Source organism: Magallana gigas, chromosome 2 (genome assembly GCF_963853765.1).
Source record: "Magallana gigas chromosome 2, xbMagGiga1.1, whole genome shotgun sequence".
Classification (NCBI taxonomy): domain Eukaryota; kingdom Metazoa; phylum Mollusca; class Bivalvia; order Ostreida; family Ostreidae; genus Magallana; species Magallana gigas.
The window spans coordinates 53,877,063-53,889,424 of record NC_088854.1 but is presented as its reverse complement, the minus strand read 5'-3'; the positions used below and the strand labels follow the sequence as shown (position 1 = coordinate 53,889,424).

The following is a 12,362-nucleotide window of genomic DNA, read 5'->3' as shown; positions in this document are numbered from 1 at the left end:
CACATATGATTTATCCAGTGGAGCCCCATACAATCTCCTCTGTAATGATGTAATTCAATAAAAACCTAAATTCTGTTATTATTTTGGAAACCTTACCAAATTCCCAGGTTGATTTCAATTGCAGTAAAACTGCAGGTCCCTTCATCTGGAGAAAACAAAGCCACATTATAATTGTGGATGTAATGATGTAATAATTAAAATGGAACAGTTGGACAGACTTCTTGCTGGGATTGCAGAACCAAGTTAGATGAGGAAGCCAGAACATCACCCAGACCTTTATTACTTTCAGAGAAATTCCTGTCTTTGATCAGGATTTGAATTTAATGGAGTAGCTGAAATTAGTTGGATTTTAATTATCCTCTGATTTAAGGGTTGCAGGTGACTCTGTATTTATTTAGGATTTTCTTTCCTGCACTGAGAAGGTTTAGATGACACGGTCAGAATTGTTAACAGATGTCCGTAGAAACAATCTCCCGGGTCATCAGCAGAGATTATCATAAAACCATTACCACGGTGACAGATATGGCTGAGCAGGAATATTATCCCTACCTACCAATTCCAAACACACATCATCTGTAGATGTATGACTTCCAAGAGGAAAAAAACAAGATTAAGGACAAATAGTGGAAGCCTTGTCTAACTATTTTCTTTCCTTTTTTATTTTCTTTTAATATCTAATTTTGGCCAGTAAAGTACTTTTCTGTTTCAAAAATGTGATTTTTTTGCACTTTTTTACAGTCTGTGTAGGATGAGCAATGGTGTGCAGATCACAGTTCTGCTGCAGAAGAGAAACATTAAAAAGAAAACATTTACAAACCACTTAAATAGTGTTAGCCTTTAGAAAAACTCTACCACCCTCATTACACAGCATATCAGCTGCATGCCCAGAAGGCCAAAGGTTCTGATTGCTTGTATGAATTCGTTCCACCTACTATTTTTGAAAATGAAAAAAAAAATCCTGGTGGTTTTGAGACACCTGAGAATTGTTAGATATCTCTCTGACATATCTAGAATATTAAAAACTCACAGATGCGCCAAAGGCGGTTAATGATAAAATGTTAAATGCAACTGAGATTTGTGGTAACAAAAAAAAACCGGAGTTGCAAATGATGTAGATATACCAGTAGATATTCAGCGAATTTATTCTTGATGTGTGTACTTTTAACTATAAACTGGGTAGTGTTTGGTGCTATGGGGATTATTTTTTTAGTGCTAAGAGGTTACTAATTATACAAGTGTACTGTCTGAGCATTATTGTTGTGATCTGAATTTTCTCCCATATTTTCTAGCATTATGACAGTCCAAAGACCTTTTATCTTTTTCTTATATTCACATTAAACAAGGGCATTATAAGTACAATGCATAGAGTATGATGAAGGTGAAAATAGAAACTATGTCAAGGCCAGTCTTATAAGGAATAAGTAAAAGGAATTAATCTTAAAGCAAAAAGCAAAACCAAAAAAAAAAGCAAATGCAAGTAAAAGCAATCTAAAAGGATAAAGAAATGCTAAATTTACTTTACTATAGTTACAGTACATTTACAAAAGTAAAAGGTCAGTACATTGTATTTTAAAGTTTGGTAGCTGTTAACTGAAACCTCTGAAGAAAAAACATCAAAATAGTTGTTAATTGAAAGCTTATTTGTGAAGAGAAAACCTAAAGTTGGTGTAACATATGTGTCCTTGACTCCACCATGCCATCAATTGCCATACACATTACAAGAATACGTGGTTTTTCAATTCCTTTTCCAAATTTCTTTATATTTTGAATGGAAAATGTTACATATTTCTTAACAATGTGGTTTATAGGCTTAAACAAAAAGCAGATTTTACTGATGTTAAAAACACTTTGCTATATATAACTTCAGCATTAGTGCTTGTTTTGTAAGCTCAACATATTCCAGAAACAGATTTTTAATAAAACTCTATATAACAAGCCTGAGAATAAACATAACTCAAAACTTGTCACAATTTGATACTTGGCGTTTTGTTATCAAAGCAGGCGAGAGCAGTGCATCGCGTTTGAAGTGTGGATAATTAAGCCTAAGAAAATAAAATATCAGCAATTTATACACTGCGGGTTTGAAGGTGAAGATATGGGATGATTGAAGGAGTCAGGAAAAATCCGGTCTGGAAAGTATTTTGAAAATTTTAGTCTCATAAAAATAACTGCACAGACTAATTCCTCAAGCTGAATCTTACTGACCCAAACAAAGCGTCTGACACCGTGAGTATTTGTCATACAGTTTCAGTGCCACAAAAATCTTTACTCTTGTGCAGATTTTTGTGTGCTTGAAGTATCAAATTAGGGTGCATTAGGATAAGCTGTCTTGAATAAATGACATTTAGAAATTCACCAGGCCAGATTTATACCAATCTCTCCAGCATAAATTCCAATATATGTAAATTCCTGGATGGTCTTTCATTGGAAGCGGGCCACTAGGGACCCATGTTCCTGGTTGTCCGTTTACATTGGATGCCATCAGATGGGACTTTGGACGGGTCTGTGTTTCATTTGGTAGTCAATGGATGGCTGATGTCTGATACGGCTGTTTGTTTTTACTAGAGATTCGTCTGACTGCTTGGCATCAGAATCTACATTGCTATGTAGATATTTGAATATAATTTGGATTGATTTGACCATGCTGCTGCAGACATTTGTAATCTGATCAGAGTAGTACTGCCCTTCCTCATTCTGTTCATGTCAAGGAGAAGTAAAGATTTACAAGAACAAAAATTGATGTGTTCAGTACTTTGATGAATGTAGACAAAGCAATATGTCTAAGGCTCCCTATACTCCAGTGTATAAGAACAATATAATGGGAAGATAATACATGGAAGATGTTTCCTTCAAGAATCCAGTTTTTCCTGAATTATCATGAACAAATTCAGTGGTTCTTAATTACCTCTGACCAATTACAGGACATAATGAAAAAGGCAGCATGCACAGCAAAAATGAGGAGATTTCACTTCCATGTTTTAATTAGTTTTATATTATGAATTAATAGGAACTGATCTTTATCTTTCTGTTGAATGGCCAGTCTGAGAGATCATAAAAGATCTAAGACTTATCTAAAAAAAAAAAATCAACAATTCATAAAATGCGGATTCATCATTTGTTGAGTCTTGCAGTTTGAAGTTAGGTACACAAAATGGAAACAATATCCCAGAATGAAAGTTACCTCACAGTCTGTACAGTTGTATTAAAAAGTATGCTCTGCATTTTAGGGTATTTGCATGGTTACAAAGATGGCATTGTCAAAATCCAAATACAATGTGCTACCAAGTGCACGAAACCTAACCAAATCTAAAGCCAACTTCTTGCCCACTCCCCCCCCCCCCCCCCCCCCCCCATCCGATGAACAACTGACCATGTGATAGTCACATTGCCCTTTCTTAACTGACTTTATTGGTAGTTGAAGAGGAGTCACATTTTCTATGTGGCTACCAGTAGTTACTACATGTAGCTGGTACTAATAGTTACTGGTAGGCAGCTGCTATAGTCATTATCTACCATCAAACCTAGATTTTATAGCAATAGAAATATCTATTATTTATGAAAAATCTTAAAGGCATTATAAGAAATATTATTGGAAAAAACCTTCTGTATACAAATTTATACAATTATTAAGTGTTCAAAATTTTAAAGAACTGTGTAATTTGGGGAAGTATCTCCATCTAGCTTTCAATATTCATGATAATTAAGAAAAATTTCTCTGGTTTCTTCGCCTGTTAGTAAAATTTTATTTTATATACATTATCAATGAACTTCACATGTTCATGTACCATACCATTATTTCAATATTGCTATATTTATATGTAATAACCTATGCCATAAGATGTATGTCTTGTGCAAATAAAGAATATAATATAATAATGTATGAATTTCTGGAAAGACCCTTGGATTACTGGTATAAGTAGATGTTAGCATTAGTAAGGACATTTGACTGTTTTAATTGACTTTTGTACTGTATTTTGTCCTTTTAAATCTTTAACGTACATATTCTCTTGACCCTTATATTATCTTAAGAGACATGCCAGACATAGCTTGTGCATAAAGGCTATTTCTGTCCACCTCTCTAAAAAAGAATGTATTTTGAACTAGTGAAGTTAGAACATGTTTGCAATAAAAGGTTGACAATACTTAAGGCCAATTGTGCATTAGTATTGCAGTATGATTCAGAATTCATCACAAGGACTAATGCGCAGCATAATTGTAATTCGTCCCAAGATTCTTGTCATTATAACTGATGTAGTAAATTAACACCTGCTTCAGGAGACTGCATCTGTGCACAGTGTTATAGCAATTGTCTCCTGAGCCTCAAGATATGGCTGATGATGTCTTGCCTCATTGATTGCACTATAACTTTGGGGGCTGATGTAGGGATACTGTGTTTTTCAGGGGGCATAGTCCTTTGTGCTGTATTGTTACCATCAGCCATTTATAATATATCACTGCTGTCTCCATTCAGTGGATGCCCATAATGGCTGCCAGGAAACGTCACTGATTGCTATGTACAACCAGAATCTGGTTAAATTATGGTAACAACAGAAATTAAACATCATTTTTGTATCATTTTTAACTGCTCAGGGTCAATACAGCATGAATAAGTGTACCGGTACTCGGTAATCACTGATTCAATGATAATGATGATTTTACAATTAGAATGACTAACGCACAATGTCATTGCTTTGTAAACTCGGAATATCAAACGGCAACTTCTGTAAACTGATTGTGCTTCTAGCATCATGTGCTTCTAGATGACAATTTTAGATGCTGTCCTTAAGTGACTTGATTGAAGTCATCCTTAAATTCAAACCCAGTCGACTAATTAGCTTGAAGTCGCTATTGATGCAAGTAATATGGTCTGTGTCGATATTGAGATTTTATTTGTGATTTTTCTGCGTGACTTGTAAAGATCTGATGAGCTCAGACAACAGAATCAGTTCCTCTTGCAGTCAAAATCTCCCCCCCCCCCCCCCCCAACCCAAGTCTCGTACCGTACATATGGGACCTGCAAACATCTGTCACTGTAATTTCATTGGCCCGTGTCCCACAAAAAATTAAACATCCCATTTACACAAAGAATGTACATTGATTAACATTTGAACCTTGGATGACTTGCTGTTCCGACTATTTTTGTTTTATAATATGACATTGTCTTTCACTTGCAGTGTCAAATATGTAAATTGATACACTATTTATTATTAAGACAAAATAGGAGTGTCATATTCATGTAAAAATAATTTTTCTGATATTAAATAAATTGAATTTAATTCTTTTATAAATCTACACAGTCAACAATTATCAATTCTTTAAAGCTTTCTATGCTTATATTATAGAGTATGTATTTTTAAACATTTTGTAGGTTAAGAATTATATATGTCTTATTATACTTACTGTTTTTAATTTGGTGCATAATTAACACCAATGTAAAATTATCAACAACAAAAAATGCGATCATGAATTCAATTATTAGGTAATTAAAAAAACATTGGAAAGAATAATGATTGTTGTATTAATTAAAATGATAAAAAAATCCTTTTAATTGTTTAATTTAATTGTTTATGCAGATCTTAATTTTGCTGCATTCTACCTGACATAGTGTATTTAAACATTTAAATCTGTCACGTACATTCCAGTGGTCAGATGCCACAAGAAATATAATTAAGGGCTAGACTAAGATTTGTAGAATCATAATTATGTTGCATGTTGCAATAAAAAAAATAAGATTTACAATCTTTGCTTTCTCAAAACAAAAAAGGACTAAATTCCAAGTTTGTTGTTACTATTTGAGGCAAATGTGTTTTTTTTTCAAAGTCGACCATGAACTAATGTCAATGCTCGTTCAATTCTGCCAAAAATTGTAATTGAACTCAAAAGAAGGGTATTCTGGACCATCGAAAACTGAAAGACTATGACTTGGCATAATAACCTGCCTCTAAGTCCAGGTTAATCATCCATGTTTATGCCGCACAATGTCGAATCAAACCGTAAGATTGGGTAGGCTGATACTTTCCTGGCCACGACTGGCACCGTGTGACCTAGCTTTGTCAATCATTTAATGAAGCAAGCAGAGTCATGGACCCTGTTTTATTTACTGGTAAACAATGTTTTTCATTTAAATGCTTTCTTTGTCAGTTTTAATTCGGATATATAGAATTACAAGGTGATTCACTGTAGCATTTCACAACAGCCGGGAGCTCAAAGTTTGAAATATTAGAATCAATGCTTCATTCTACACTTTAAGACTAAGTCCTTTGATCAGAATTAGAATTCTTAAAGCTTCCTTTTGTTTCTGATGTCTCTATTTTAGGTAATGGTGATAGCATCGAGACCTTTCTTTGCTCTACATATTGTAACAGTAAACAAGCCCTATCCATTACTGATCGTACAAAAAATCACAGGCCTCGACAGTCTACCCAACGGTGTAGATTCTTATTCGGTGTCTCCTCAACGCCACACTGTCGCCAATACTCACAGCACAGTCTTTGAAAAATTTATTACAATGTCCATTAACCTCTGTCTTTGAGATCTATTTGTTGGATCTAATCGGTTTATGATTGATTGGTGATTGGCCCTTTACCAGTAGAATCCTGTATTGGAGGTCCTTTTTGATAAACGGTATCACAGCTTCAATCTGCCCTTATCATAAGTTTTCTTTGGAATATGTTTAATTGGCAATCAGAGCTCTTTTGAGGAGCTGTAAAGGCGTAAATGGGAGCTGAAATATGCCTTTAATAGTTAAGACCTGGCACATGTAGACATTTGACATTGACAGGTAGTTTGTATTTCTGGTCATGCCGTTTCCCGTGGAGTCTCTACGCCATGTCTCTCTGAGACAGGAAGTGCCATCTCAGCCTCTATGTCACCATTAAACCACAGAAAATAGGTAGAAAAGTACACAGTCTGATCTTTAATATCATGTTGTATTAAAGATACTGATCTAAAAGCCCCATAGTTCCATATTTGATACCCTGTAGATCAGTTTTTATTCAGAGCAACATAATACATATACTGTCCCATGCACTGGGGAGATTTCAGAAGTTTGAAAACTCTTCCAATCTACGGTACATAAACTTTGTGTAAAAGAGAGAGAGAGAGAGAGAGAGAGAGAGAGAGAGAGAGAGAGAGAGAGAGAGAGAGAGAGAGAGAGATGAAGATACCTTATTTTTTGTTTGAACTTGCTAGGATAACTAATGCATGGATGTCAGGGCTTTCACAAGTTAACAAGATGAGGATTATCAGATTCGGGCAGCAGGGGTATGCTTCTAGGAGCCCTCTCTGCACTTTATCGCAGGATAAGATTTTTGTTGGTCCAAACAAGAATTAGGTGTAAGTGATGTTTTATCTTCAAATGTGTGGTAAAAAGTGAATGTTTTTGGAGGGAGCAGAATGTGACAAACTTGGCCACAAACAGTGATGGCAGAATGAGGATGTGTTCGGACCTTGGACCACAGAGTCCTATGTAATCCTCTCAAAGAAATGGAGTACACAGGCTTAAATGACCTTCAATTAGTCTTAGGTTTCTAGTACATTCCATTTTAATATGCTGTGAAGCAAAAATGATGATGTCTCATTTCAATTACATCATGAAATTTGACACTTTAATACTTCTGGTACAATGAAAAGTCTGAAATCTGTAAGAATGATCACTTAGCATGACAAAATTTGTCTAGAATGTTACCTCTGTGTGTGTGTGTGTGGGGGGGGGGGGGGGGGGGGGATGGGTCTGGGTTTGGGTCATGAACCATAAGAATAAAGGTAGTCCATGATTTGATATTTGACATACATGTAGAAGTTGAACTCCCAATAGAATAATAATTGTGTTTATACTGGTCAATGGCCATCTCCATCCCCTGGGCAGGTTTTATGAATGATGTGTTTATCGGTGTTACTAACAAAAAGTCATCCATATACTATATCTTGATGATAGGCAAAGAATCAACCAGATACAGGTTATTTTGTGATGTCCTTCAGCCTCTAGGGATTATGAGTCGGTAGACGACAGCACAGGAGACTGTCCATAGCGGTATTCAGGTACACGGAGAGGTCATTTAGGGTCATGATGGATTTTGACATGGCACAGGACCTTCGATTAGGGCCAAAGTTGTTCTGCAGACTTCAAAAGTAATGACAAACTTAAAGACCAGTGACTTGTTTGTCCGATACAGTTATTAGGGTCTTCTCATGTTTCTGTCAACCTGAAAAACAACAAGAATGTTCACTGTTTGTTTTTCTGTGAAAAGAGACCTTTGATCTGGGTTCTTTATTTTACTGAACATACAGAGGGATTAACTGAATGTCACTTCAACACACACGAATCGGACGTTCTTTCATTGCATAATTTATCATTTTCATTTTTATAAGAACAGAAGAACTCAACTCATTTTTCTAAGTTGTTAGTACTCTTTCATTTTCAACAGTGAAGAAATGGTCTTGACTAGCTTTGAATGTTATTGTTGAGTTGTCCCTCTTGTCAAAGAGACTGTCCTCCTTAATGAACTTACATAATTATTGAACTGATCCCAAGGATGGGGTATCATGTTCAAATCATGATCAAATCTCTGGCTTGTTTGTCAGATATTGAAGAATAATTTTTCAGCATTGAAGCAACCTCTAGGCCCTGAATCATAATCTACAAATGCACTTGTTATATACGGCATATAGTTTTTGGTATTGATTACCTGAATGGCTTTGGTAAGAGGATTGTTTCTCTGGGATCAGTATTTTTATTGCATTAACGCATGCATTGAAGGATATTATATAATTATGTAATGCACGTCCCAAACACCTTACTATTATGAACATTTTGATATTAATAGGAGGGCCACACAGAAAGCAAGTTTTGGAACAACAGCAAGTAAACAATCAGTGCAAATAAACACCTAGGAACTCTTGCCTCATTATTCGGCTTTACTGACTAAGGAATGACCCAAGTAGACAGAATTAAGCCATAAATGTGCCAAATTATCACTGAAAACTGTTTGCTGGTGTGGGTGGAGTCTGATTTTACATTTTTTTATTTCTCCAAAGGAGTTATAATACACTCTTGTGCAGAGTTACTGCCCCTGACGCATTGTGTAGAGATATATGTACATGTATAATAACAGAGTTACTGCCCTTTGGTGCTGCGCATAACACCCCTCTTATTTACTTACATGTAGGGGTTAGAAACAGTCTGTTAATCGCCTGTCATGATCTCCACTGCAGCTCCTGGGATGGGTGTTGTTATGCTTGTGATGAGCCATCCCGGGGCTACAGAGATATGTATAAGCAAACCTTTAAGTGAGAGCATTATGACATTTTCAGATATAGATACACACAGAAAGTGTAGCAATCTGGCCATAAAACAGCCCCTCCAGGGTAGGAATCACACGGTCATCTGTAACAGTGATGTGTTCATTTACAGTTATTCCACACAGTTCATTGAAGGAGACAAAACACATGTACTCTTTGTAATCATTGGCTGTCACACTTATCTTGATTTACTATACAGTACACATTGTGTTCTATATTCTCGAGATGGACACATTGTTTATCATTATTACGGTATAAGGTGTATTTACAGAATGAAAAAGTCACGTTAAAGGAAGCTTTAATATGGCGTCATGATATATGGAATTTATTAGTTTAGTTTGGATTCAAACAAGTTTTTTAGGTATGGTTTTACAGACTTTTTATGCATCATTTAATATATAAGCTTTAGGAGAAAAAGTATAAATACAATAATGTGTAAAAAAGATATTTTGATTTGTTGCACAAATCCTCCGATTAGCGAGACATTTCATCTTTGTCAGATAAGAAGAAACTGTGCCATCTTCATGGTGGCACTGTTGGCACTTTATTTATTGAAGCATAAAAGTTAATTTTCTCCTCTACAAATCAATTTACATGTTCAGGTAGAAAGGTCAAATTGTAAGAAAGTAGTCTCAAATGTTTCCAGATCTTGGGAAGATTGCAAGCTGTTTAGTGTCTGTACACTGTATTTTTGAACATGACCCCACAGGAGTTTTAATTGATTTTTCAAATATGAATTGCATGAAATGGTATCACACTAGTTTACACATTTTTAATGTCGACATGCTTAGTTGAAAATTATGTAACAACCAAAGATCAATCCCCATCCCCCACCACTTTAAATAATGAATTACAAATTTAACTTTCCTGGATACAAAATTGCTGCATAACCCTCAGGCGAGAGAACATTCTATTAATTTTTCAAGAATATAAGATAAGAATATGTCCATCTCCTTTCTTTTCCTCATGTGTAAGTGTTTATTGTGCATTCTATGAATCTTGTTTATAGTACAATTTTCCTGAATCCACTTGAGGGCCCTTAATTGGCCAATTAAGAAATCGATGAAATTGAAATTAATCAAAAATATCATGAATATATGATACTTTTTTTCATCAGATAACATAACATGTATTAATTTCAGGAAGGTGTGCGTTTTACGACTGTTATGCTATCAAACATGTTTTACCTGTCTATAAAGGTGTGAAACCTGGTTCTGGTGATTTCTAATTTCATTGGTGTAATTTAATAATATTTAACAGATCTATAACGACATCAATTATTACATGTAATTGATATTGGCAGATATAACAACTAACCCACAACAAAACTAACCTCAGGCCCAACACCGTACACTGCGCTTAGCGGACCAACCTGTCACCCCCGCTCCCTGCGAATGGAATCGGCCGATTTCTCATAATGAACTAAATATCACTGTGTGTTGATAGTAAGGCTATGGTAGCATGCTGCTTTGTCAGACTCTGGAGCCAAACGGATGTGACAGAGTCTAGGGTCTAAAAATTTAAGGAATAGGTGGAATTTCCTGAAGGATTTAGGAAACATTATGCAGAAATTCCTAACCTGACACAGTTTTTTGAATGGATATTGATTTTAGTGTATTTGAGGAAGCGCTACTGACTGATTAAGGTGTTGTATTAGAAGAGGACCACATGGTTTTGTAAACAAAACACTTTAATCCTAGTTGGAGTGGCTACAAAAAGGCGGACCATTGATAAAATACGGAGTTTTTTTCCTGATAATCTGACATTCCAATACATGGATTGCTGACTTGTGTTAAAGTCTTGGGAGAACCTCATGAAAACGGAGAAATATTTTGTACCATGAGGAACTCGCGGAATTCTGTGAAATTCAAACTGGAGAGCGGGCAGTGGATAGTACTATGTCTGGTAGTCCTTGGATTTTGTGAAGTCCATTCTTTGGATTTAGGTAAGAGTCATTAAACGGTGTAAATTTATATCATAGTTCTTCAATGGGTTCCTTCAACACTTCAATCAATTATTCATAAATAGGTAGATGCTGAAAATTAAAGTCTGATAACCTTCTGACAGATTTTTTTTCTAATCATACATTATTCATATAAAACACAGCTTTATAAGTTGATAATGTGAAATTGAATTTATTTCTTCAGACTTGCTTCTTTTATATGAAAATAATATCCATATTCTATGAACAGTAAATGCATGCATATTCATTGCATGTACGATCTATACTTAATATTGTTGTCCCAAAGTAAAAAACGAAAAATTATATATAGCCCCCTGTAATATTAATAAAATTTTGTTTTGCAGAATTTGTAAATGAAAATATATTTTGAAATTATTCATGTGTAGTCATTATTCAAAACTTAATATTAGAATTATGCATTAAATTTTAATCACTATTTAAAATTCAAATAATTCTAATATTTGTAAAAATAGGAATTCAAAAAGAAAATTATCCGTTAGACTTTATAAAAAAATTAATTTTACAAATAAACCTTTAGTTTTAATACCTGGTAATTAAAGTATAATCAAATTGAACATCGTTCTTAATATTGTTAATATCACATAAATTAATTCACAAGCATATTTTTCTAAAGGTTGATAAAAATGGGTTTCATGCAGCTATTTGTCTATGTTCAGTGAAGATATTTTTTTGTATACTATTTAATGATCAGACAGTGAGAGAAAAAAATATAACCCACCAGGGGCCCAATCAATACTATAATTATATTGATTTCCCCAAAACGACATTAAAAATTCCTTTTATCTCTCAAGTGAAGGCTTTTGCTGTGTTCATTAAGTGAAATGGATAAAAGATCTAATATTTGATCCATCTGCATTATTTGAAGAAAGAATTAAAGTGTTTACAATGTCTCAGCTTGCTCAGTGGAGAAAGAATATATTTTTGTTTGGGGTAGAAAACAAAAACTTGATTTTCTGCAATAATGAAACAAAGAGTTTTCTTAGTTTTATCCATCCTAAAACACAATAAAAAAACCCACAGGAGTTTAGGAAATCAGTTGGTCACCTTTTTTCTATCTTAACTTTAAAATTTCGTATCT

General features: G+C 34.6%; 1 protein-coding gene and 1 long non-coding RNA gene across 4 annotated transcripts in view; one reads left to right on the top strand and one right to left on the bottom strand.

Annotated features, from left to right (window-relative positions):
- The window catches only part of LOC117681795 (uncharacterized), a 21,012-nt gene extending 10,248 nt beyond the window's left edge, over window positions 1-10,764 (bottom strand). Inside the window, exons 1-3 of one of the 2 annotated variants that reach the window (XR_004596388.2) lie at window positions 10,634-10,764; window positions 9,162-9,258; window positions 7,792-8,204 (exon numbers count right to left, since the gene is read on the bottom strand). This is a non-coding gene — a long non-coding RNA (uncharacterized lncRNA). Of the gene's footprint in view, window positions 1-7,791; window positions 8,205-9,161; window positions 9,259-10,633 lie in introns of those variants that run through there. The other variant, XR_010711340.1, reaches the window with a different exon arrangement.
- Window positions 10,730-12,362, top strand: part of LOC105331653 (discoidin domain-containing receptor 2) — a 52,016-nt gene continuing 50,383 nt past the window's right edge. For both annotated transcript variants that reach the window (XM_011433934.4, XM_011433933.4), the window contains exon 1: window positions 10,730-11,245. In XM_011433934.4, coding sequence (XP_011432236.3) covers window positions 11,140-11,245 — 106 coding nt within the window. In that variant the 5' untranslated portion in view covers window positions 10,730-11,139. The remainder of the gene's footprint in view (window positions 11,246-12,362) is intronic.